The sequence below is a fragment of the Loxodonta africana genome, chromosome 17 (genome assembly GCF_030014295.1).
Source record: "Loxodonta africana isolate mLoxAfr1 chromosome 17, mLoxAfr1.hap2, whole genome shotgun sequence".
Taxonomy (NCBI): Eukaryota; Metazoa; Chordata; class Mammalia; order Proboscidea; family Elephantidae; genus Loxodonta; species Loxodonta africana.
This window is the reverse complement of record NC_087358.1, coordinates 4715765-4743005: the sequence shown is the minus strand read 5'-3', so window position 1 is coordinate 4743005 and position 27241 is coordinate 4715765. Positions and strand designations below refer to the sequence as shown.

At 44.2% G+C, this 27241-nt stretch overlaps 1 protein-coding gene across 1 annotated transcript in view; it reads left to right on the top strand.

Annotated features, from left to right (window-relative positions):
* The window catches only part of BRCA2 (BRCA2 DNA repair associated), an 82364-nt gene that overhangs the window by 49175 nt on the left and 5948 nt on the right, over positions 1 to 27241 (top strand). Inside the window, 9 exon segments of the mRNA XM_064269931.1 lie at positions 70 to 424; positions 4863 to 5018; positions 5121 to 5265; positions 7385 to 7506; positions 10059 to 10257; positions 10522 to 10685; positions 10785 to 10923; positions 24318 to 24562; positions 27086 to 27232. Of these exon segments, the coding sequence (XP_064126001.1) occupies positions 70 to 424; positions 4863 to 5018; positions 5121 to 5265; positions 7385 to 7506; positions 10059 to 10257; positions 10522 to 10685; positions 10785 to 10923; positions 24318 to 24562; positions 27086 to 27232 (1672 nt within the window).

Sequence of the window (27241 nt, the reverse complement as noted above, 5' to 3'; positions counted from 1 at the left end):
TAATTATTCACTGACCTTTTATGGTGAATTCTAGATTCACAGTTCCTAAAATGTGAATTTTCCTTTTAGATATGATGTGGAGGTTGATAGAAGCAGAAGGTCAGCTATAAAAAAGATAACGGAAAGGGACGACACTGCTGCAAAAACACTTGTTCTCTGTGTTTCGGCAATAATTTCATCGAACACAAATGTACATGAAACTTCCAGCAGTACAACGAGTAGTGTGGGTTCCAGAAGCGTGGCCATCCTCGAGCTTACAGATGGGTGGTATGCTATCAGAGCCCAGCTCGACGCCCCCCTCTCGGTGCTCTTGAAGAAGGGCAGGCTGGCGGTGGGTCAGAAGATCATCACGCATGGAGCAGAGCTGGTGGGTTCTCCGGATGCTTGCACACCTCTCGAAGCCCCAGAATCTCTCCTGTTGAAGGTAAACCAAACTTGCCTGCACTCTAAGTAAAAGTCAGTTTACTGAAGTCCCAGAGGGGTTTTACGCCTGAAGTTGTACGTTCACGTATGCACATTCTACATTTCCTGAAAACACTGCTAACCAAAAGGTAGTGCAGTGGTTAAGTGCTCTGCCGCTAACCGAAAGGTCAGTGGTTCAAACCCACTAGCCGCTCCATGGGAGAAAGATATGGCAGTCTGCTTCTGAAAAGATTACCGCCTTGCACCCTTCAGCCAAAGATTAGACAGGCCCATAATACAAAACAAGTAAAGGGGCACACCAGCCTAGGGGCAAGGACAAGAAGGCAAGAGGGATAGGAAAGCTGGTAACGGGGAACCCAAGGTCGAGAAGGGGAGAGTGTTGACATGTCGTGGGGTTGGCAACCAGTGTCACAAAACAATGTGTATTAATTGTTTAATGAGAAATGAATTTGCTCTGTAAACCTTCCATCTAAAGTATAGTTTAGAAAAAAAAAAGATTTACGGCCTTGGAAACTCTATGGAGCAGTTCTACTCCGACCTACAGGGTCACTATGAGTTGAAATCTACTTGTTGGCAGTGGGTTTGGGTTTTGGAACCAAGAGGATGGGGCTTTGAACCCACCAGCTGCTCCACAGGAAAGGGATGTGGCAGTCTGCTTCCGTAAAGATTACAGCCTTGGAAACCCTGTGGGGCAGCGCTACTCTGTCCTGTAGGGTTGCTATGAGTTGCAGTAGACTCAATGGCACCGATTTTTTTTTTTTTTTCAATCTTAGTATGAGAAGTAAATTCTTCATTCAATTAAAATTTTTTTGCTGTTTATGGGAGAGTCAGAGATCTGTCTTGTGCTAAAATAATGCCGTTGCAGTTAAAGAGCGGGAGTGGGTTTGCAGCAGATGTTGTGTTTGGTACCTGTGGCTTGTGCTGCCATCTCGTCCTCACAGTAACTGCTCTGCTTCTACCCAGATGCCTCCATCAGATCCAGCGTGATTAGAGAATTAGATTTCAATACTTCTTAAATACATAATAACAAAATACACCTTTCACCTCTATATTTTGACCTACATACATAACAGGACGTTGTCATGTTGAATGGTCTGCAATATTGCGTCAGAAATAGCTAATAATATTGCATATTCAGGTTCATTTTTGAAGTATCTTGTGGAGAATTCACTTCTGTTATATTCTGGATCAGCCTAATTCAGGGAAGCATCTTATAAATCAAACATTTTTAAGATAAAGAGATATGTAACTTGTCATTAAGTCTGTATTGGGTTGCTTTTTACTGACAGTATTCAGTCAAGCTGAAACAGGCATTTGTTTTATGTTGCTTAGAATATCCAGGTAGCAGTGGCATCATCTTTTTGTTAGTTTTAATTTTATCAAAGCAGTGTTGTTGTTAGGTGCCGTCGAGCCGGTTCCAACTCATAGCAACCCTATGTACAACAGAATAAAACACTGCCCGGTCCTGTGCCATCCTCACAGTGACATTACACCATTGTACTGAGCACGTAACATGCTGTGATTACATTTCCTTTCCTTACAAAGTATTGCTTTCCCCCTGGAGTCATTAACCATCTTCTTGCTTTGTTGTTCTTAGTTTTCTGTCTCCTTAGCACCAGCTCGTTCCGACACAGGAGCTTTAAGAATCCTCTCAATGCAGTAAAATCCTTTTGTTGGTTTCATTTCTTTTTCTTAGAGACCTTCTGAGGCCTCTCCATACTCCTGCTTCATCTTGGGATGGCCTGTGTCTGCTCTACAGCTGTCATTCTGGAAATTCCTTTCCCTTCTTTTCAATTTTAGAAACCTGATTTGCTAGATTCCATGTCATGTTGCTAGACTTACTCCTGTTTGTGAGGGCACACAAGCCCAGAGACTCTTGAGACAGGAAGCCTGCAGCTTTTTGAGTCCTTATTGTAAGGTCAACTGAATATAGAATGTTAGGTTGAAAATCCTTCTTCAGAATTTTGAAGACATTTCCCCTATTCCAGATTCCAGTGTACGTCCTGTGAAGTTCAGTTCATTCATATTCCTAGTCCTTGTTTTGTGTCCTGTTTTTAAGACCTTCTGTCTCCAGCATTTTGAAATTGCACGTAAGGCACTCTGCTGGCAGTCCCTTTTGATTCATTGTCCTATGTACTCAGTGCTGCTCAATTGGGAAACTTATGTCCTGTATTGAGTCCTGTGACATTTTCTTGAAGTAGTGCTTTGGTAATTGTCTTCATTCCATTTATTTCTCTTCTTCTTTCTGGGACTTCTGATGTTTAGACAGTAGACCTCCTGGATGGGTCCTCTAATTTTGTTATATTTCTTCTTGTTTTCTGTTTCTGTTTTTTTTTTTCCCTGCGTGCTTTCTGGAATATTTCTTAACTTTATCTTTGAACCCTTAAAGTATTCACATTTTTGCTTACGCTTACAATTTTCAATTTTCAAGGGATCTGTATTACTCCTTGAATGTACCAAAAAAGGATTGTTCAGCATTCAACCATTTCAGGAGGTAGCATACTATCAAGAACCGGTGGTACTGAAGGAAGAAGTCCAAGCTGCACTGAAGGGATTGGTGAAATACAAGGCTGTAGGAATTGACAGAATACTAATTGACATGTTTCAACAAATAGATGCAAGGCTGGACGTGTTGTGTATGCCAAGAAATTTGGAAGTTTGCTCCCTGGCCAGCTGCCTGGAAGAGATCCATATTTGTGCCCATTCCAAAGAAAAGTAATCCAGCAGAATGCAGAATATCATTAACGTCACACGCAAGTAAAATTTTGGTTAAAGATCGTTCAGAAACGGTTGCAGCAGTACATTGACAAGGCAAAACCCATTGCCGTCGGGTCGATTCCGACTCATAGCAACCCTACTGGAAGAGTAGAACTGCCCCATAGAGTTTCCAGGGAGCACCTGGTAGATTCGAACTGCTGACCTTTTGGTTAGCAGCCGTGTAACTCTTAACCGCTGTGCAGTCAGGGTTTCCCGTTGACAGGGAACTGCCAGAAATTCAAACTGGGTTCCGAAGAAGATGTAGAATGAAGGATGTCATTACTGATGTCAGATGGATCTTAGCTGAAAACAGAATACCAGAAAGACGCTTACCTGTGTTTTATTGACTATGCAAAAGCATTCGACCATGTGGACCATAACAAATGAGAATTCCAGAACACTTAATTGTGCTCATGAGGAACCTGTACATAGACCAAGAGGCAGTTGTTTGAACAGAACAAGGGGATACTGCGTGGTTTAAAATCAGGAAATGTATGCATCAGGTTGTATCCTTTTACCACACCTATTCAGTCTGTATGCTGAGCAGATAATCTGAGAAGCTGGACTATATAAAGAAGAACGGGGCATCAGGATTGGAGGAAGACTCATTAACAACCTGCGTTAGGCACATAGTAAGTGCTATATAAACGTTTGCAATTTTTATTAGGTGTCATCTTTCTCTGAGCTGCTTTGTCATTTACCACTTGTTCGTTGAATTTTTAGATTCCAAAATTTTGGTGACATCTCATCTATGTCATCTTCTCTCCAGGTCTCTTTTGTCCTTACATGTTTTTTGAGGGGCCTAGAGATAGCTAAGTATGTTGACTTAATCATGCAGCCATTTTGTCGGTCCATCTCGTTGAGGGACTTCCTCTTTTTTTTGCTGACCCCTCTACGTTCCCAAGCATGATGTCCTCCTCCAGGAACTGGTCCCTCCTGATAAACGTGTCCAAAGTATGTGAGACGAAGCCTCGTCATCCTCACTTCTAAGGAGCATCCTGGCTGTACTTCTTCCAAAAGAGATTTGTTTGTTCTTCTGGAAGTCCGTGGTATATTCAGTATTTTTCATCAACGACGTAATTCAAAGGCCTCAGTTCTTCAATGAAAGTCTTTTTTATTCATTTTTTAATAAAAATATTTAAATAACATTAAGGCTTTATGGCAGTATAAACATTGTTTTTTGAGGAGTACTGTATTTTTAGAATATTTTCATTTTCATGCAATTTATTTATTCACTTTCCTTTCCATGAGAGTTTTTTAAAATATTTTATTGTGGCTTTGGTAAAAGTTTACACAGCAAATGAGGTTCTCATTTAACAGGCTCTGTGCATATTGTCCAGGGACCTTGGGTACATTCTCCACACTGTGTCAGCATTTGCCTTATTTCCACTCTGGTTGTTCCCTTCCGGGAATGTAGCTTCCTTGCCGCTTACCTTCTCATCTGTGCTTGAAAGGAATTGTTGACCACTTGTTCTCAGATGGGTGATTTTTTAAAGGAGCGCAGTACTTAAGGGTGATATTCTTTTTTTTTTTAAGCCAATCTGTTATTTAGCTGAGTCCATGAGAATTTTAAAGTGAGTATTTTTAAAACAGCCCTCAAAGAATGAAGAGTGTTCCGACATCTGTAATAGAATTGAATGTATATTTAATTTCTGAACTGATTTATTCTTTAATTTGTCCAGATTTCTGCTAACAGCACCCGGCCTGCTTGTTGGTATGCCAAACTTGGGTTCTTCCCTGATCCCAGGCCTTTTTCTCTACCCTTGTCATCACTGTTCAGTGACGGGGGACATGTTGGCTGTGTTGATGTCATCATTCAGAGAGCTTACCCTATACAGGTATGACGCATTCCTGAGACATACTGTGTATTTTGTTCTTTTGAGACAGCCAATTTGACTGTTTCTTCCGTACTGTGTATTTTTGCTTAAAACCCATGACAGTGGGTGGAGAAGACGCCTTCTGGATTGTACATATTTCGTGATGAAAGAGCAGAAGAAAAAGAAGCAGCAAAATATGCAGAGACCCAACAAAAGAAACTGGAAGCCCTGCTCGCTAAAATCCAAGCGGAATTTGAAGAGCAGGAAGGTAAAATGAATTGTTTGTATTTGACATATGAGAACAAAGTTTAGGGCCTACTCTTTTTACTTTTGTAATTGGGCAAATTGTCTTCGTTTTGAGTAACATTTTTTTTCTAATCCTGAATCTGAATTTTTTCTGACTTGTTTTAAAATCTTTTTACATAGATACAGAGATAAGCACTAAACTGACCCAATCACCACATCTCTCTTCAGCACACTGAGCTTTTAGATAGTTGCTCCCGTCTGAGGAGATAAACCAGTAGATATCCATAGCACTCTTCAGAAGTCTTAAGTAAACTCCCTCTTAAGCTTCAGTACTAAACTATTTGCAGTATCCCTCCCCTTTTTGGGATTAGACAAAGAATAGCAAAATAGGGAGAACTGTCCAGTGGTTTTCCCCCATGTATCCCGTGTGTCACTGTTTCCTCAGCGTCCTTATCTGTTATTTAACGTTTGCATTTTTATTGTTGTTACCTTTAATGTTATTATTACCTGGAGCTAGAACTTGTTTTCCCTGTGACTTTTTTTTTTTCTTAATTAAAAAAATTTTTTTTTTAATAACACTTTATGTTATAGAACAGTTTTAGGTTTACAGACAAATTGTACAGAAGTACAGAGTTCCTGTACACCCCCTCCCCTGCGCACACTCTTTCTGCTGCTATTAGCATCTTGCATTCCTGTGGCACATTTGTTACAGTTGATGACTCAATATTGACATTGTTGCCATTAACGAAAGCAACTGATGACCCAGTATTGACATGTTGCCATTAACTGAAGTCCACAGTTTACGTTAGGTTTCACTCTTTGTGTTGTACAGTCTTATGGGCTTTGACGAATGCATGTCATGTGTTCACCATTACAATATCCTACAAAATAGTTTCCCTGTCCTAAGAAATGCCGTGTGCTCCGTATATTTAACCTTTCCTTCCTCCCCCGGTGCTGTAGTGGTTAAGTGCTATGGCTGCTAACCAAAGGGCCAGCAGTTTGAATCTGCCAGGTGCTCCTTGGAAACTATGGGGTACTTCTTCTCTGTCCTAGAGGATCGCTATGAGTTGGAATCGACTTGACGGCAGCAGGTTTGGGCCCCCCGCCGCCGCAACCCCCTCGGGCCTCTGGCAACCACTGATCTGTTCACTGTTTCTGTTGTGTGTCTTTTTTAGAATGTCATATAGTTGGAATTCTACATAAATCTTTCAGACTGGCGTCTTTCACAAAATGCATTTAAGGTTTCTCCATGTCTTTTTGTAGCTTGATAGAAAATTTATTTTGTCATTGAATAATCTTCCTTTGAATGAATGTTGTACAAACAGCTTGTTCATCTGTTGTAGTCTTCACCTGTTGAAAGACATCTTGGTTGCTTCCAGTTTGGGGCAATTGGGAATAAAACTGCTATAAACATTCGTGTGCAGGGTTTTATGTAGACAGACATTTTCACCTCATTTGGGTAAATACCTAGGAGCACAATTGTAAGAAAGTACCTGACTGCCTTCCAAAGTGGCTGCACCATTCTGTGTTCCCACCAGGAGCGAGCGAGCGTTCCTCTTGCTCCACGTCCTTGCCACCCTTTGCAGTTGTCAGTGTTTTAATTTTAGCCATTCTAATAGATACGTAGTCATGTGTCCTTTTTTAATTTGCATTTTCCTAGTGACGTATAATGTTGAGCATCTTTTCATATGCTTATTTGCTATCTGTATATCTTCTTTGGTGAGGTGTTTGTAGCATCAATTTTAATACTAGAAATCACTGTTTTTATGCTGAAAGAACATAAAATCGACTTTTTCTAATGTACCTTTTTTATTGCTAGAAGATTTTATATATTTCTGCATTTCCTCATGATTTTCTGTATTGTTCAATTTCACCTTCTATGAAATTGGACTTAGCATTTATTTCCTTAAAAATTATCACTAGCTCATGCTATTTTCATACCTGTAACTAAAGTAAACTCTTCTATGACGTTTAACTCTAAGTACACTAGTTTTAGATTTTCTTAGAAAAGTCTTAACAGATGAGTGGTTTCTTATTTTTAATTCCCTGACTTGTGTGTCTTTGCTTTTGTTCTCTGGATTTCTTAGTTTCTAATTTTGTGGTTTAGCAAGTTAGTGACACATTTTGGGGTTTTTTCCTAGAGACTGCAGCTAAACAATGTATACCGTCGCGTGCACTAACAAGACAGCAGATCCGTGCTCTGCAAGACGGTGCAGAACTGTACGAAGCCGTGAAGAACGCGCCGGACCCGGGTCACCTTGAGGTGAGAGTCAGAGCCTGTGGTAACCAGCCTCAGTCATCATCTAGTAAGGTGGCACTCTGCTTTCACTCTCATAGTCGTTACGGGAGGCAGTGTGTGGAAATGCTGTGTTTCTCAAATGGGAATGTATACATTTCTGGGGTCGTCTGTAATGTGCAAACCAGTGCAGTGCATTTTCGATTCAGTACCAAGTGGGGGTAAGGAGGGTTAGGTATTATTTATATATTAATTACTGTTGTTTAAGATGCACTGTAAATTTATTCTTATTTTTAAGATAAAACAAGTATCTTCAAAGCAGGATCTTGCTTTCCATGGTGTTGGCTGTGTCTCAGGTCCTGCGCAGGGCCTCTGTCATCATCCTCTACCTTGAGCGTACTTAGATGGAAAAGTTTCAGAAGCACTCAACTGTGTTAGAAATAGAGCAGGCTTTAGGATCATGCCTTTTCGATTTATTAGCTAAGCAAATTGGGCATAATATAGCTATAAAGTGGGTGTAAAATATGTTGTTTTAGGATTAAATTAGATAATGTATATAAAAGTGCAGCCAACAGACGGGTTGCCATTGAGTCAATTCTGACTCATAGCAACCCTGCAGGACAGAGTAGAACTGCTCCATAGGACTTCCAAGGGGTGGCTGGTAGATTTGAACTGCCGACCTTTTGGTTAGCAGCCAAGCTCTTTACCACTGCACCACCAAGGCTCTATAAAAGTGTACTGTAACCTATAAACCCATTGCCTTTGAGTCCATTCCAACTCGTAGCAACACTATCGGACAGAGTAGAACTGCTCCATAGGGTTTCCAGGGAGTAGGTGGTGGGTTCAAACTGCTAACCTTTTGGTTAGCAGCCAAGCTCCCAATCACTGCGCCACCAGGGCTCCATAACCTATGAAGTTCCATATGAATGTTAGCTAACTATTCTTAGAACATCATTTCATACATTAAGGTAAGCTACCACCTAAACTAAATTTTTAGACACCTCTGTGTCTGAAAAGGAGCCCTGGTGGAGCAGTGGATAAGTACTCAGCCAAAAGGTTGGCAGATCGAATCCACCAACCACTCCGTAGGGTTTTCAATGACTAATTTTTTGGATGTAGATCACCAGGCCTTTCCTCTGAGGTGCCTCTGGGTAGACACAAACCTCTAACCTTCCCATTAGTAGCCGAGCGTGTTAACTGTCTGCACCACCCAGAGACTCCCATATTATAATGCAAAGAGGAAATAACAAGGCAGAATGAGAGCTGGAGGACGAAGTTCTAAACTTGGCCCCATCACTGTATAGCTGGACAGGTGATTTATCTCTTAGGGCCTCATTCCCTCCTCCTTTCAAGGAACAGCCAAAGAGTAGGTTGTCCCTAAGCTTCTAAGCTTATATGGTTCTATGTGATTTGACTTAAAGTCATCATTGTACTTCTTGGAGGGAAAAACAGCTATCGACTTCTAAAGCCCTCGTCAAAAGGATTTGTTTTGAATGACATGTTAATGATGTGGGACTTAGGAAATGGAATTGAAACTAATGACTGTCTGCATGTTTAGAAGAACATTGTGGGGACAGAGATATTATAGTCTTCATTCCCAGTATAGATTAGGATATTAAAATAGGTAAGGCATTGGGTTTTTTCCCAAGATGCCTCTGGGTAACTCAAGCTGCCAACATTTTGGTTATCAGCACTTCGGTCAGTTCCTGCCTGGCTGGTGCAGACGGTTAAGCCCTTGACTGCTAGCTGAAAGGTTGGCGGTTCAAACCCACCCAATGGTGCCTGGGGAGACAGGCCTGGCAATCTGCTCCTGAAAGGTGACAGCCTTGAAAACCCTGCGCAGCGGTTCTCTGCACACGTGGGGTCACCATGAGTTGGAATCACCAGCAGCTAACGAGGCAGCAGTGGTCTAGGATGTTATGTGTCTACAGTCATTTCCTGTTTTATTTCATTTGTTTGTTTCACACTGGGTGAGATTCCCAAGAGTTACAGGCAGCAGTTTGCCAAAATGATTGAGAGAGAAGTGCAGAGGCAAAGCCAAAGAGTTATGAGATTACATTACAGGGGCTAAGAGTAGGGATTTTGAACCAGCTCCTGCCTATCCGGCTTGGACAGGTTATGTGACCTCCCTGTGCCTCCGGTGTTTCATGATCTGTAGCATGGAAACAGTACTAGTACCTCCCTCGTGGGTTTATTGTGAGGATTGAATGAATTAATACATGAGCCACCTGTGGGTCCCCTCCTCCAATATGAGCTCCCGGATGTTAGCTGTTAATAAGGAGAGGGTGATTATTAGAAAACACTGATAATTAAGGGTTTGTATTGGCCCTTGGGAAATTTGTCACAAGGATTAATGAACAGTTTAAGGGACCTGAGCAAAGTTGTTACATGAGAAAGGTGAGTATATTAACTCACTTTTTATATTTGAGATATTTATATTCATGCTCTTTAAGGTGAGCTCAATTCTGTGGTATTTATCCTCATTTAAAGTGATCCCATTACAGCTGGTGAGACTTTCTGTTTGGCTCGGTTTGCTTTTGTTCCAACATCACCCACCTTGATCTTGTCGATGGTCACAGGGTTATTTCAGTGAAGAGCAGCTCAGAGCCTTGAGCAACCACAGACGGGTGTTGAACGATAAGAAGCAAGCGCAGATACAGTCGGAATTCAGGAGGGCCGTGGGGTCTGCGGAACCGGGGGGGCCAGGCTTGTCACGGGATGTGGCGGCTGTGTGGAAGTTGCGTGTTGTGACCTATGAGAAAAAAGGAAAAGATTCAGGTCAGTATGTGAGGTTTTTTTTTTTTTTTTTTAGTTCTGTTAAGTTAAATAAATGATCTTATGAATAAAATGATTACAAATGATAGATAAAATAGAAGGTTAGTGAGAGCCAGAGGTCCAGAATGGGCCAGCACAGCCCACAGAGTAACAGCGTCGTCCTTAGACCTGTGTTGTTACAATCAGCCTTTCTTTTTAAAACAAGCATTTTAATGATTATCAATTCTTCCCTTGTGGTTTTTTTTTCCCCCATCTTTTTTTGAACAGTTATATTGAGTGTTTGGCGTCCATCATCAGATTTATGTTCCCTGTTAACGGAGGGGAGGAGATACAGAATCTATCATCTTGCAACATCAAAATCTAAAAGTAAATCTGAAAGAGCTAACATACAGTTAACAGCAACAAAGAAAACCCAGTATCAACAACTGCCGGTACAAATTTATCGTGAAAATACTTCAGTTCTGATAAATATATGTTAGTTTATAGAATCTACATTTACTTAAATGTTTACCTTTTTTTCCCCCTTTTAGGCTTCAGATGAAATCCTACTGCAGGTTTACCAGCCAAGAGAACCCCTTCACTTCAGCAAATTATTGGACCCAGACTTCCATCCCCCTTGCTCTGAGGTGGACCTAATAGGATTTGTAGTGTCTGTTGTGAAAAAACCAGGTAACGCGCAGCGTGTTTCACTGTCGCTTTCTCTTGGGTCCCCTGAAATACATTACCCTTTAAGATTTGTCTTTGCTATGATTAGTTACGAGTTCCTGGGTGGCGTAAACAATTAAGCGCTCGGCTACTAACTAAAAGATTGGTAGTTCAGGTCATCCAGAGGTGCTTTGGAAGAGAGGCCTGGCAACCTACTTCCCAAAAAGTCAGCCATTGCAAACCCTGTAGAGCACCGTTCTACTCTGACACGTGTGGGGTCACCATGAGTCAGAGTCAACTCAATGGCAGCTGGTTTTCTTCTGTTCTGTCTTTTGCTAAGTGTGCTCTTTTCATCTTTAAACGTTTTTATTGTTTTGTTGGTTCTGTTTTGGTGCTCTGTGGGATGCTTTTGGCTGTAGTGTGTTAACATGCTGCATTGTTGCCATGGCATTTCATTTCATCTTGGTCATACTTGGGTGATTCTCTGCATACATTACGTAGAGTGTATGTTGGAACCCCTGTGGGGCAATTCTGCTCCGTCCTGTAGGGTCTGTATGAGTGGGAATCGACTCGACAGCAATGGCCTTATTTTGTTTTTATTGTATATAGAACACGTATAGGGTATTGTTGTCAAGTTGATTCCAACTCAGCGATCCTACAGGACAGAGTACAGCTGCCCCATAGGGTTTCCGAGGCTGTAAGTCTTTATGGAAGCAGACTGCCACATCTGTGTCCCACACAGCGACTGGTGGGTTCGAACCACTGACCTTTCGATTAGCAGCGGCGTGCATAACCACTGTGCCACCAGGGCTCCTTATATTTAGGGTGAAGCCTGTTGCTCTCAGGTTGATTCCAGCTCACAGCAACCCTACAGGACAGAGTAGAACTGTCTCATAGGGTTTCCAAGGAGTGCCTGGTGAATTCCAACTGCCAACGTTTTGGTTAGGAGCTGTAGCTCTTAACCGCTACACCACCAGGGTTTCCATATATAGGGTAGGTAACTTTTATTCGTTTATTCAGCCAGTGTTTATTGAATTCCTGTTATGTACCAGGTACTTGTAGTGGTTAAGTGCTACGGCTACTAACCAAGAGGTCAGCAGTTCCAACCACCAGGCGCTCCTTAGAAACTCTGTGGGGTAGTTCTGCTCTGTCCTGTAGGGTTGGCAGGGGTCAGAGTCAACTCGATGGCAGTGGGTTTTTTGTCTACCAGGCACTTAATAAAACAGACAAAAATTCCAGCCCTCATGGAACTTATGTTATGGTGAGGGAGAAAAACCACAGACAAGTTTTATATGTATGTGTGTGTGTGTGCGTGTGTGTGTATACCCAAAACCACTGCTGTCAAGTTGATTGCAACTCACAGCGCTACGTATGTGTATATACGTATATTATTTATTATGTATGTTTACATTTCCTTAAAACTATGTGTATAAGACTTAAATAATATACATAGTTTATGGAAAAAAATTAAGGAGGTGGGGGTGCAGCGAGTGTCAGGGTGAAGGGGGAAGGGTGTGATTTTAGACAGGGAGGTGAGGAAAGAACTCCCCGGGAAGGTGACATTTGAGTGAAGACTTGAAGGAATTGAAGGAGTGAGGCATGTGGACATCTGGGAAGGAACATTCCAGGCAAAAGGAAGAGCAGTCACAAAGCCATGATGAAGCAGGATCGTTCCTGGTTTGTTCAAGCAGAGGCCAGAGAGTGAGTCATGCCAGCTGAGGAGAGAGGCCGTGAATGACCAGATCACCTGGTGTCCCTGTGTGGACTCTGACCATGACCTGAGTATGATGCAAAGGCAGGAAGGTTTCATGTAGAAGAGGGACCGAATTTGGCCACTATGTTGAGAATAGATGGTAGGGGGCGTTACAGTAGAGACAGGAAACCAGTTGGAGGTTTTTGCAGTAGTTAAGGTAAGAGGTGATGATGATGATAGCTTGGAGCAGCAGAAGCAATGGCAGTGGAGAGACATGGTCAGATGCCTGCTGAAGGTAGGGGCGGTGTGGGGTGAAGTGAAGGATAGGTAGGGCCGGTGCAGGGTAAAGTGAAGGATCAGGGGCCAGTGCTCAGTCTTTTGGTCTGAGCAGCCGAACAAACAAGAATTGCCATTTACTACCATTTTGGGTGCTTATTGGGTGTCTAGGGAGAGATGTCTGCTTGGCCGATATCTAGGAGCCTGTTCAGGTCTGGGCTGACGCTGTGAATGTGGAAGCCATCAACATATCCCACTGCTGTCGAGTCGATTCCGACTTATGGTGACCCTATAGGTCAGGTTAGAACTGCCCCATAGGGTTTCCAAGGCTGTAAATCTTTTTTTTTTTAACTTAAAGTAATTTTAACAGCATCTGCCAATTCAATGTTTTTAACGTACGATTGAAAGTCATTTTTAAAAAAAAAAAATTTTTATCGTACTTTAGATGAAGGTTTATAGAGCAAGCTAGTTTTCTCGTTAAACAATTAATACACATACTATTTTCTGACATTGGTTGCCAACCCCGCGACGTCTTAGCACTCTTTGCTTCTTGACCTTTGGTTCCCCATTACCAGCTTTCCTGTCCCCTCCTGCCTTCTTGTCCTTGCCCCTGGGCTGGTGTGCCCATTTGGCCTTATTTTGTTTTACAGTTCTGTTCAATCCTTCAGACCTCAGGAGTGACTTCATTACTGAGCTAAAAGGGTGTATGGGGGCCATACTCTCAGGGTTTCTCCAACCTCTTTCGGACCAGTAAGTCTGGCTTTTGTGTGTGTGTGAGTTAGAGTTTTGTTCTACATTTTTCTCCAGCTCTGTCTGGCACCCTCTTTTGTGATCCTTGTCAGAGCAGTTGGTGGTGGTAGCCAGGCACATCTAGTTGTGCTGGACCTAGTCTGGTGGACGCTGTGGTACTTGTGGTCCATTAGTCCTTTGGACTAATGTTTCCCTTGTGTTTTTGGTTTTCTTCATTCTCCCTTGCTCCTCATGGGATGAGACCAGTGGAGTATCTTAGATGGCTGCTCACAAGCTTTTAAGACCCCGAACACTACTCACCAAAGTAGAATGTAGAACATTTTCTTTATAAACTGTGTTATGCCAGTTGAGCTAGATGTTCCCTGAGACCACGGTCCCTATACCAAGGCTGTAAATCTGTATGAGAGCAGACCACCACATCTTTCTTCTACAGAGCAGCCGGTGGGTTCAAACTACCGATCATTTGGTTAGCAGTTGAATGCTTAACCACTGCACCACCGGGGCACCTTCATCAACATATGGATGATGTTTAAAGCCATGAGACTGGATGAGATTAGTGTGGGAGTAGGCGTGGATAGAGAAGAGATCCAAAGCCTTACAGGCAAGGGAGATGTAGAGAAGCCAGTAACAGAAACAGGAGGGCATGGCCAAAGAGGTGGGAGGCGTACTTAGGAGAGTGAGGTATGCTGAAAGCCAACAGAAAAAGGGATTTCAGAGAGATGAGGGTGGTTAACTCTGTCAGATGCTATTGGTAGGCCTCTAAGATGTGGACTGAGAATTGCCTGTTGGCATTAGCTCCATGAAGAGGGAGTTTGGGCAGGTGGTGGGAGTGAAAGATGGCAGCCAGGCAGGGGAAACGGAGGGGGAGAAAAATAAACAGTGAACGTAGGCGCTTCAAGGATGTTTTGTTTCAGGGGAGGAAAACAGTTGGAGCAGTAGCTGGAAGGGGAGTTGGCATCAAGAGAGAAGGTGTTTTCTCAAATGGAAGTGGGAAGATCACACATGCAGCATTGTACGCTGATGAGAAAGACCCAAGAAAGAGGGAGAAGTCTACCATGGAAGAAAAAGGGGGACAGCTGTGGAGCAGTGTCCTTCAGTAGCTGTGTGGGAATGGTCTTTAGTGGCTGCATGGCAAGTGTGGCCTCAGCCTATACAGAGATGGTTAACTCACAGTAGAGGGGAAAGTATCTGAGTACAGATGCAAGTGGAAGAGTTGATGTGGACCTGGAAGCATGGACCAGTCGTCTTCTGGTTGCTTCTGTCTCCTTGCTGAGGTAGAGAACAAAATCAGCAGCTGAGAGTCAGAATAGAGGAAACAGTATTGAGAGTTAAGAAGAGAGGAAGGGCATGAAGTCACGATACCACAAAGTCAAAGAGGGAATGGACCAGGCAAACACAGTGACTGCCAGGGCCCACTCGAGGTTCATGATCATGAATTTTAAATGCTTGTGTGGTATTTCTCCAACCACGTTCAGTCGTGATGATGTAGGCACAGCCTGGTGAAACAATTCCAGGAGAGGTAGAACGGGTCAGAAAAGGCAGGTTAAACACTTGGAGACAGAGTCCAGGGAATATGAGATGACCTGGGAGATGACCTGAGGTTAGTTCTTATGGTCCCTGGGCAGTGGAGGTGAGGCAAGGCGTGTGAGGAAGAGGGAGACGGGAGGACGTTTGTAGTGTTTTGCTTAGTTCTTGATCTTTCTACCGAATCTAAGACCAGTTCGTGTTTTCCCCCTTACTTTAGTGTAAGGGCTGGATATTTGAGTTACTATCCATTATGTATTCCATACCTCAGAAGACGTGACCTCTGGGTCATTTTTACCAGCGCAAGGAGTGACCCTGGGTCCTTCACTTCACCTCAGAAGACGTGATCTCTGATCATATTCCCCAGCTCAGGGAGTGACCCTGGTACCTTCACCTCAGAAGACATGATCTGGGTCACTTTCCCCAGCTCGGGAGGTGACCCTGGGACCTTCACCTCGGTCATTACTGGTCACCTGTTTTTCCCTGCAGCCATTTCCGTTATTCCTGGATCAGAAGAGGAAAAAGATAAGGATACGCATTCTGATATCCCTACATTGGCTTTTCATCAGATTCACGGATATTAGAATTCTCAAAGTTTTGTCATATCATGGGTTTGGCTTGGGAAAAGGGATGAAAAGCTAAGCCGTCTCGTGTTTCCTGGCTCTGGTCCCCAAGCTCCTGCTGCTTTCCCTCATCAGCAGTTTCTAACTTTTATATCAGGATGGTGCTTATTTGGAGGTTTTTGGTGAACTCCTTTTTTCTTTTTTAATTTAATTTGATATTAACTTAAAAACCAGCTGCCATGCAGCCAACTCTGTCTCATGGTGACCCCTTGTGTGTCAGAGTAGAACTGTGCTCCATAGGGTTTTTAATGGCTGATTTTTTGGAAGTAGATTGCCAGGCCTTTTATCTGAAGCACCTCTGGGTAGACTTGAACCTCCAACCTTTTGGCTAAGTGTGTCAACATTTATACCACCCAGGGACTCCATGTTAAGTGTTAGAGAAAGAAAATTCTATTGGAAAATTTCAAAGTGCCGCTTTAACCCAGAAGTCCTAGTTACCTTTCTAATACCCAAATATAATCTTGGTTCTTCCCAGCTTAAGATCTTTAGTAGCAGGAGCCCTGGTGGTGCAGTGGTTAAGTACTCAGTAACTGAAGGGTCAGCAGTGCAAACCCACGAGCTGCTCTGTGGGAAAAAGATGTGCCAGTCTGCTTCCATAAAGATTACAGCTTTGGAAACCCTGTGGGGCACTTCTACTCTGTCCTGTAGGGTTGCTATGAGTCAGAATGGACTCAATGGCAATGGGTTTGGTAATGGGTTTAAGTACCAGAACAGAAAAATGAAAATAATTTTTAAGAAAACTTCAGTGGCTCTCTTTCCCTAGAAAAAGAAACCCAGACTTCTTGGTATGCCTACAAAAAAAAAAAAAAAGAAACCTTCCACTTCACGCCTTAAACCACCAACCACCCTGCTCACCTCATGCTTCCTACCTTTGAGAATGCTTCTCCCTGGGATCAGAAGACCTAGATGGTACACAGCTAGAACCGATGACTGCCCTGACAGGAAACACAACAGAGAACCCCTGAGGGAGCAGGAGACCAGTGGGATGCAGACCCCAAATTCTTGTAAAAAGACCAGACTTAATGGTCTGACTAAGACTAGAGGGACCCCAGTAGTCATGGTCCTCAGACCTTCTGTTAGCCCAAGACAGGAACCATTCCCAAAGCCAACTCTTCAGACAGGGATTGGCCTGGACAATGGGTTAGAAAATAATGCTGGTGCAGAATGAGCTTCTTGGGTCAAGTAGACATGTGAGACTATGTTGGCATCTGCTTTCTGGAGGGGAGATGAGAGGGCGGAGTGAGTCAGAAGCTGCCCAAATGGACATGAGGACAGAGAGTGAAGGGAAGGAGTGTGCTGTCTCATTAGGGGGAGAGCAATTAGGAGTATATAGCAAGGTGCGTATAAATTTTTGTATGAGAGACTGTCTTGATTTGTAAGCGTTTACTTAAAGTGCAATAAAGATTTAAAAAGAATACTTTTCCCTTTGCTTGGAGCTCCCTCTGTCCTCTCAGTGGGCTCGTCCTGCTATTCCTCAGCTAGCCAGGCACTTACCATCCAGCTTAGCCCGGCCTTCCTGCAGCTCTGCCAGCATCACCTCTGTGGCAGGGTCAGCGCCCATCACATGGTTGGGGGTCCTTCCTGCAGCTCTGCCAGCATCGCGTGTGTGGCTGGGTCAGCGCTCCTCACGTGGTCGGGGGTCCTTCCTCCAGCTCTGCCAGTGTCACGTGTGTGGCTGGGTCAGCACCCGTCACGTGGTCAGTGGCCCGGTGGTCCTTCCTCCAGCTCTGCCAGCATCACATGTGGCTGGGTCAGCGCCCGTCACGTGGTCGGGGGGTCGGTGGTCCTTCCTCCAGCTCTGCCAGCATCACATGTGGCTGGGTCAGCGCCCGTCACGTGGTCGGGGGGTTGGTGGTCCTTCCTCCAGCTCAGCTCTGCCAGCGTTGTGTGTGTGGCTGGGTCAGCGCCCATCACATGGTCAGTGGTCCCTCCTCCAGCTCTGCCAGCATCGCGTGTGGCTGGGTCAGCGCCCGTCACGTGGTCAGTGGTCCTTCTGCAGCTCTGCCAGCATCATGTGTGTGGCTGGGTCAGCGCCCATCATGTGGTCGGTGGGTCGGTGGTCCTTCCTCCAGCTCTATCTGCGTTGCGTGTGTGGCTGGGTCAGCAACCGTCACATGGTCGGTGGTCCTTCCTCCAGCTCTGCCAGCGTTGCATGTGTGGCTGGGTCAGCGCTTGTCATGTGGTCCATGGTCCTTCCTCCAGCTCTGCCAGCGTCGCATGTGTGGCTGGGTCAGCGCCTGTCACGTGTTCGGTGGTCCTGCCTCCAGTTCTGCCAGCGTTGCATGTGTAGCTGGGTCAGCACTTGTCACATGGTCGGTGGTCCTATCTCCAGCTCTGCCAGTGTCGCGTGTGTGGCTGGGTCAGCACCCGTCACATGGTCGGTGGTCATTCTTCCGGATCAGCCAGTGTTGCGTGTGTGACTGGGTCAGTGCCCGTCACGTGGTCGGTGGTCCTGCCTCCAGCTCTGCCAGCATCACGTGTGTGGCAGGGTCAGCGCCCGTCACGTGGTCGGTGGTCCTGCCTCCAGCTCTGTCAGCATTGCGTGTGTGGCTGGGTCAGCGCCCATCACGTGGTCGGTGGTCCTGCCTCCAGCTCTGTCAGCATTGCGTGTGTGGCTGGGTCAGCGCCTGTCATGTGGTCGGTGGTCATTCCTCCAGCTCTGCCAGGGTTGCATGTGTAGCTGGGTCAGCGCCCATCATGTGGTCCGTGGACCTGCCTCCAGCTCTGCTAGCATTGCGAGTGTGGCTGGGTCAGCGCCCATCGTGCGGTCGGTGGTCCTGCCTTGCCATTTCTGAATCCTTCCCTGCAGCCCCAAGTAATACTGTTGTCTCTTCATGAGCAGGGGCTCTTAGTTTCTTTCTGTCCTCCTAATCGAAGGGCAGGGTTGGGGGGTAATTCTTGGAAACCTCTGGAATACAGCAGCCCATACTGTCGTCAGAATGTTGACTTGACATATCATCCCCGTTTTACAGAGGATGATGCTAGAGCTCGGAGAGGTGAACTTGCCAAAGGCCACGTTTCTCTTAGGGATTTGAACCCATATTTTTAGGCTCTAAAGCTCATGTGTTCTTTCTTACACTGCATGCTAGGAGCACAAACAAAACCAAACCCAACAGTTGAGAGTTGGGCTCTGTCTTAGTTACCTAGAGCTGCTGTAACAAATAGCGCAAGTGGGTGGCTCTAAGAAACAGAAATGTATTTTCTCACAGTTTAGGAGGCTAGAAGTCTGAATTCAGGGCACCAGCTCCAAGGGAAGGCTTTCACTCTCTCTCAGCTTTGGGGGAAGGTCTGTGTCTCTTTTCAGCTTGTGTTCCTCGGCTCCTTGACGATCTTTATGTGGCATTTGTCTTCCTCCGTCTTTGCTTTCTTCTCTCTGCCTGATCTGCTCAGTTTATATCTCAGAGGTGACTGGCTTAAAACACATCCTACACTGATAGGACTTCATCGTTGTAACAAACCCTACTCCCAAATGGGATTACATCCACAAATATAAAACCACAAAACCAAACCACTGCCATTGAGTCAATTCCAACTCATAGCGACCCTACACGGTTAGGATTTACAATACATAATTTGGGGGAATGCAATTCAGTCCATAACAGGCTTAAATGGGGACTTCTGTGTTTCCAGTCTAACGCTCTGTGACTGTGTTACAGAAGTACTCTAATGTAAAATGAATTAAAATTAAATGACATCATTTCTTAGGGTGGTTCCCTGGGAAGTAGACTCAGAGACGGTCATGCAGGAGGTGTATTGGAAAGTTCCCGAGGTGCAGCATCTGTGAAGGGAGTAAGAAGGCAGGCTTGGGCAGAGGGAGAAGGTGAACTACACAGTGCTGTGGCAGCAGGGTCAGCCAACCCCTGACCCTTAGGAAATGAAACTCCTTGGTACAGCTTTAAAAAAATCCTTCAACTTCCTGCCTTAAACCACCACCCTTCTGCAGAGTTTCTGATGGTTTTCAGTAGCACGTATAAATTTTATAACAGGGCGGGGGAGCGTGATATTATAAAGAAGGTGTTTGGGGAAGGGCACAACTGTAATTATGAGTATAATTAGGGGCAAATTCCAAAATTAGAAAACAGAATGTGTCTGGGAAACTTACAAGTTCTCTAAATGCAGTATTTAATATCAAGATCCGTCAAATAAGCGTATTTGTAAATTTGAAAAGTGAAAGAATGACCATCATTTGCAACGGGATGAACAAACCACCGTCTGAAAATAAGAGTCCTTTCCTTCCCTGTCATTTCTAAGGGAAACATGGTCATCAGAATAGCAGAAACGAGGAACTGTCCATACAGGTAGGCCCTGACTTAGGACAGGGTTCTGTTCCCACAGCACCATCATAAGTCAGTTCTCACGTAAGTCGAATACCTCTTTTTTTGTGTTTTGTTTTCATTATTGGCTGCTTATAGACAGTAAATCATAACGTTGAGTGCCTTCGAGTGACTACCTGAAAAGGTGACATCAGCAAGTTACGTGGCGCAGCATTGTGTGTAGCACGTTACTAATGATAAGATATGCGACAAAAACCGAAGTTGGCAAGTGCGGTTGTAACTCAAGTCTGCTGTAATTCAGAGGCATCTCTAGTGGGGCTGAATGTCCAGCACCTTGTCCAGTCCTGGCCTCAGTCCTGTGCCTCCTTACCCAGTGTCCCCTAGCTTTCTGTGGCATTGACGTTGGCGTTTTGTACTAATTTCAGACCTTGAGAAAAGTTGCAGAAATAACACAGAGAGTTTCCAAGTACCTCACCCAGCTGCTCCTAATGGTACTGTCTTGCGTGACCGTAACCCAGTGATAGCAGTCGGGGATGTTGACATCGGTACCGTATTGGTATCTGAGCTGTAGATGCGTTTGCCTTTCAGAAAGTCTTTCCACCATTTCCCTTTTTCTGTTCCAGCATCCTGTTCACAGTCCCACGTTGCATTTAGTCATTGTTTCTCCTTAGTCTCTTCCAACTTGTAACAGTTTGTCAGTCTTACCTTGGTTTGCATGATCTTAACACTTTTGAAGAGACGGATACTTACTTTATAGCTTTTCTTCAATTTGGATTTAATTGATGCTTCCTCACGATGAGGTTATGCATTTTTGCAAGACCACCACCAAAAGGGTAGGGCACTCTTCTGACCACATCTGTTCTAAGGGGTTCATGATGTTTATATATCTTATTAATCAAAAAAAAAATGGAACTGTTGCCGTCAAGTTGATACCAACTCCTAGCAACCCTATAGGACAGAGTAGAACTGCCGCATAGGGTTTCCAAGGAGCTGGTGCTTTTGGGTAGCAGCCATTGCTCTTAACCACTGTGTCACCAGGGCTCCAATATATATCTTATTACTGGTCATTATTGATTATTACTTATATTGATTGTTCCTGGTGGTGCAAAGGGTTAATATGCTCAGCTGCTAACCAGAAGGTTGGTGGTTCGAATCTACCCAGAGGTGCCGCTGAAGAGGGCCTTAACATCTCCTTCTGAAAAATCTGCCCTCGAAAACCCTGAGGAAGAGCACAGTTCTGCTCTGACACACGTGGGGTCACCATGAGTAGGGGCCGACTTGATGGCAACTGGTTGTTTTATTTTTAACCTTGATCCCTCGGTTAAAGGGGTTTCTCCACTGCACGGTGACTCTCTTTACCTTTGTAGTCACTAAATATGTTGCGGGATATTCTGAGATTGTGGAAATTGTATTCCTCTTCAAACTTTCACCGTTTTTAGCGTCCTTCCATGGACTTTGTTAACAGTTATTACTGTGGTATTTGCCTGATGGTTATTTTCTATTTTTCTCTCTCCTTCTACATTAATTAATTGGAACTCTACCCAACTTATTAATTTATTTGATTATGTACATCAGTATAGACTTCTTGTTGTGGTTAGGTGCTATCAAGTCAGTTCTGACTCGTAGCGATCCTGCGTACAAAATAACAAAACACCGCCTGGTCCTGCTCCATTCTTACAGTCATTGCTATGTTTGAGCCCGTTGTTGCAGCCAGTGTGTCACTGCATCTCATTAAGGGTCTTCCTCTTTTTCACTGACCCTCTACTTTACCAAGCATGATGTCTTTCTCCAAGGGCTGGTCCCTCCTGATAACATGTCCGAAGTACATCAGACAAAATCTCACCGTACTCACTTCTGAGAGCACTCTAGCTGTACTTATTCCAAGACAGATTGGTTCATTCTTCTGGCAGCCCACAGTATATTCAACATTCTTCACCAATACCATAATTCAAAGGCGTCAGTTTTTCTTTGGTCTTGCTTATTCATTGTTCAGCTTTCACAGGAATATGATGTGATTGAAAATACCATGACTTGGGTCAGGTGCACCTTAGTCTTCAAAATGACATCTTTGCTTTTCAGCACTTGAAAGTGTCCTTTTGCAGCAGTTTTGCCCAGTGCAGTACATCATTTGATTTCTTGACTGCTGCTTCCATGGGTGTTGATTGTAGATCCAAGTAAGATGAAATCCTTGACAACTCCAGTCTTTCCTCCGTTGATCATGATGTTGCTCATTGGTCCAGTTGTGAGGATTTTTCTTTTCTTTGTGTTGAGGTGTAATCCATACTGAAGGCTGTGATCTTTGATCTTTATCAGTAGGTGCTTCAAGCCCTCCTCTCTTTCAGCAACTAAGTTTGTTATCATCTGCATAATGCAGGTTGTTAATGAGTCTTCCTCCAATCCTGATCCCCCATTCTTTATATAGTCCAGCTTCTTGGATTATTTGCTTAGCATACAGATTGAATAGGTATGGTGAAAGGATACGACCCTGATGCACATCTTTCCTGATATTAAACCGTGTAGTATCCCCTTGTTCTGTTCAAACGACTGCCTCTTGGTCTATGTACAAGTTCCTCATGAGCACAATTAAGTGTTCTGGAATTCCCATTCTTCAGAATGTTGCCAGTAGTTTGTTATGATCCACAGAGTCTAGTGCCTTTGCATAGTCAATAAAACACAGGTAAACATCTTTATGGTATCCTCTGCTTTTAGCCAGGATACATCTGACATCAGCAATGATATCCTTTGTTCCACACCTTCTTCTGAATCTAGCTTGAATTTCAGGCAGTTCCCTGTCAAAGTACTGCTGCAACCATTTTTGAATGGTCTTCAGCCAAAATTTTACTTGGGTGTGATATTAATGCTATTGTTCAGTGATTTTTGCATTATCTGTTGGATCACCTTTCTTGGGAATAGACGTAAGTATGTATCTCTTCTAGTTGGTTGGCCGGGTAACTGTCTTCCACATTTCTTGGCATAGATGAATGAGCCCTTCCAGCATTGCATCTGTTTGTTGAAACATCTCAATTGGTGTTGCGTCAATTCCTGGAGGCTTGTTTTTCCAGTGCCTTCAGGGCAGCTTGGACGTCTTCCTTCAGTCGCATCGGTTCTGGGTCACATGTCACCTGCTGAAATGGTTAAATGTTGACCACTGCTTTTTGGTACAGTGACTGTGCGTTCTTTCCATCTTCTTTCGATGCTTCCTGCATCGTTATCTTGCCCGTATAGTTGTTTTTATGTGCCATCGAAGTCAGTTACAGCTCATAGCGACCCTGTGTGCCACAGGAGGAAATGCCGCCTGGTCCTGTGCCATCCTCACAATCCTTGTTATACTTGAGCCCGTTGTTGCAGTCACTGGGTCAGTCCATCTCCTTGAGGGTCTTCCTCTACTTTACCAAGCATAATGTCCTTCTCCAGGGATCGGTCTCTCCTAGTAAAATATCCCAAGTACGTGAGATGAAGTCTCGCCATCCTTGCCTCTAAGGAGTATTGTGGCTGTACTTCCTCCAAGACAGATTTGTTCATTCTTCTGGTAGTCCATAGTACATTCAGTATTCTTGGAAAAAAAAGAAATAAATGTAGAATTAGTGTACTTACAGTCTAGTAACAGAATACTGTAAGGCTAAAGACATCAAGAATCGTACATAAAAGCTGTAATCTAGTTATTAGGTGTGTTTCTCCCAGGGCATATGGGTCAGCAATTGTGAAACTACCCACCCCCTTCAGTGTGGCTGAGGAGCCATGGTGGTGCAGTGGTTGAAGTACTTGGCTGCTAACCAAAAGGTCAGTGGTTTTAACCCCCCAGCTGCTCCACAGGAGAAAGGTAAGGCATTCTGTAAAGATTTACAGCCTTGGAAACCATATGGGGCAGTTCTGTGTCTTATAGGGTCACTCAATGGCAGTGTGTTTGGATTTGGCTTTTAGCAGAGCAGGGTACTAGAGACAGATAGCTGGGCGGAAAGGTAACTGTTTACATAGCTCCGTTGGGTCTTACTAAATGTTTTTCCAGAAGGTTATATCCCACCAGCAGTGAGTGTGCCTACTTCCCCAACCCTCCGTAACAGCCTGTGTTGTCACATAAGCCTTGACGTTTTCACACCATGAGCAACAGGTCACTTTGGAAATCCTGAGATTTCTCTGAATTTGGTTATTTTTATTTATTTTTAACATTAACACATACCAACGTACATGAGCACATGAAGGATTCCTCGCGTTTCTAAGATGACCTGACACGGGTGTAACGAAGACATATTCTGTTTTTTTTTTCTTTTTTCCGTTTAGGTTTTGCCCCTTTGGTCTATTTGTCAGATGAATGCCATAATTTGCTGGCAGTAAAGTTCTGGACAGATATTAATGAAGACATTGTTAAACCTCCTACACTAATTGCCGCAAGCAACCTCCAGTGGCGGCCAGAATCCGCGTCAGGAATTCCGACTTTATTTGCTGGAGATGTTTCGACGTTTTCTGCCAGTCCGAAGGAGGGCCACTTCCAGGAGGCGTTCAGCAGGGCGAAGAATGCCATTGAGGTGAATTACTCTAAGCATCACCACACATTTTTGGTATTTCTTACTCTGACAGTCACATGTGAAGGGTGTGGCCTTCATGAAAGTGGGGAGTTGACGTACACATGAGGGGAGGGCTCATCATATGTTAATTGTCCGTGAAGCCGAGGCGACTGCGGGGGGATGGTGGGAAGGACAACTACTGGGAGGAAAGAACGATCCATCCGAAGGAAAGAAACTGACTGAGGAGAAACTTGAGAAGGCGTGAAGAGCTGCGAGCTGGGCAGGCCGGAAACTGATAGCAAGAACGCGCTGCAGCTGACAGTGTAATAGTTAAAGCCTTAGTATGTAAACTACAGGTTTCCGTTTAACTTCATACCCAGAATTTTATACAGTTTATTACTGGTCCTTGATTTGAAATAATCCCAAATAGGAGAACACTGCTGATTTCCCCCGGACCACGCAGGTATCTTCTGCTTTAGTCCCTGCATACGTCACACGTTAGTATTAGCTATCATTTATTGGGGCTTACTGTGTGCCAGGCATTGTCTCATTTCATTCTGCCACAACCCCAAGAGGTTGGGAGCTGTTAGCCGTTTTATCAATGGGAAGCTGAGAAGCTGCCCCAGGCCACACAGCCAAGTTGGTGGAACCAGGATTCAAACTTAGGCCATCAGGATACAGAGCCCAGGCTCCTCACCCCTGTACACATCTGCCTCCCATTGAAATGATGGCTTTCATGAACTGACAATTAGTGAAGAATCCATACAAAATAAGCCTCTTAGTTCTGTAGTTTAATATTTGAAATGTGTGTTATTTAAAATTTATTTATGTAAAGTTGTATTTAAGAATACTAGGGCGGCCCCAGGACTATTAGCCCAGAACCGAAGCCATTCCCAAAACCAGCTCTTTAGGCAAAGATTAGACTGGACTATGGGACATAAAATGATATTCGTGAAGAGAGTGCTTCTTGGCTTAATTTAAGTAGACACATGAGACTAAATGGGCAGCTCCTGTCTGGAGGCAAGATGAGAAGGCAGAAAGGGAAAGGAGCTGGTTGAAATACAGGGTGGAGAGGAGCGTGCTGTCACATTGTAGCAAGAGCAACTAGGGTCACATAACAATGTGTGTATAAGTTTGTATGAGAAACTGACTTCAGCTGTAAACTTTCACTTAAAGCACAATAGATTTTAAAAAAGGAAAAAAAAAAAAAAAGTACCTGGGCAGTGGCTGTGTAAAGGAAGCTTGGTTAATATTTCACCCAGAGACGCAGTCACAGAGGGAAGAACAGCACCAGCTTGATGGAGTTTCGGGGTGGGGCTGCATTCATTATTTGGTTCACAGCCCAGGTCGCTACCGTCTAACTGTCTACACCCAAGTTTCTGCCAAGACACCATCAAAGGCAGTAATTTTAAATTTCCTCTTGGACTCTCATTAGTCTTGCTGAAGAGTCAGCTAGTAACTGCCATTTGCACAGCATTTTAAAGCCGGGAAAATCAGCCATGAATCAGGCTAACGCATATGAGCTTTCTGGTATTTGGCGTTGGCGAGTTCTGAAACAACAATTTCCTGTGTTTCACCTGTATGTTATTTCAGTTAGTCCTTGGAACATGTGAGGCAGTGAAGCAATGACCTCAGTTTACTACATAACGAGGACTCTGGAGGGAGCGCTGGTGGCACAGCAGTTAAGTGCTCGACCGCTAGCTGAAAGGTGAAAGGTTCCAATACACCCAGTGCTCCACAGGAGAAGAGACCTGGCAATCTGCTCCCACGATGATCACAGCCTAGAAAACCCCACGGAGCAGGCCTACTCTGTCTTGGGAGATTGCCATGAGTTGAAAATTGACTAAATCGCACAGGAATACTCTAGATGTGAGGTGATTTTCAGCTGCTGGGTAGTAGATAAAGCTGGAACTTGGGCCCCAGTCTTCCAGCTCCAAATCCAGCACCATGGTCCTTGCTGTTTAAACTAGATGGTGGGGAGGTCTCTTTACATCTCTTTCCTTCACACAGACACACACACACACATTCACACTCACACAGACACACAGACACAAGCTCATTCTGTCTCTCACTCTCACTGTGTTCCCTGCCTTCAGTAACTTTAACCCAAACCCACTGCCCTTGAGTCATTTTTGACTCAGCGACCCTATAGAACAGGCCTGTAGGACAGGGTAGAGCCGCCCCATAGGGTTTCCAAGGCTGTAAATCTTTATAGGAAGCAGACTGCCACATCATTCTTCCTCAGAGCCACTGTGGGTTCAAACTGCGGACCTTTGGGTTAGCAGCAGAGCACTTTAATCACTGTGCCACCAGGGCTCCTTCAAGTAACTTTAATTTCCCCAAAATCACACCTGTGGGTTTTGCACTGGCATATTTGCATATTGTTTGACAGTTACTATCAAATTTTGGGTCTCTCTTGTCCTGGTCTAAATTTTTTATTGTTTAGTTTTCTTTTTATTTCTGGTTTTAACGTAAGCACTTTGTGAAAACATGAATGTGTGGATTTGCAGTTTAGACAACAGCTCATACAATTTATTTTCTTAGAACACTGATGTCTTTTGCAATGATGCAGAAGACAAGCTACAGCATATACTTACTGCCCACGATCCCAAGTGGTGCACCCCGAATAAAGACTGCACTTCAGAGCCGCACTCTGCTCCAGCAGGCCTTGGTGCAGACAGTAAGTTTCTGGTAAGTTAG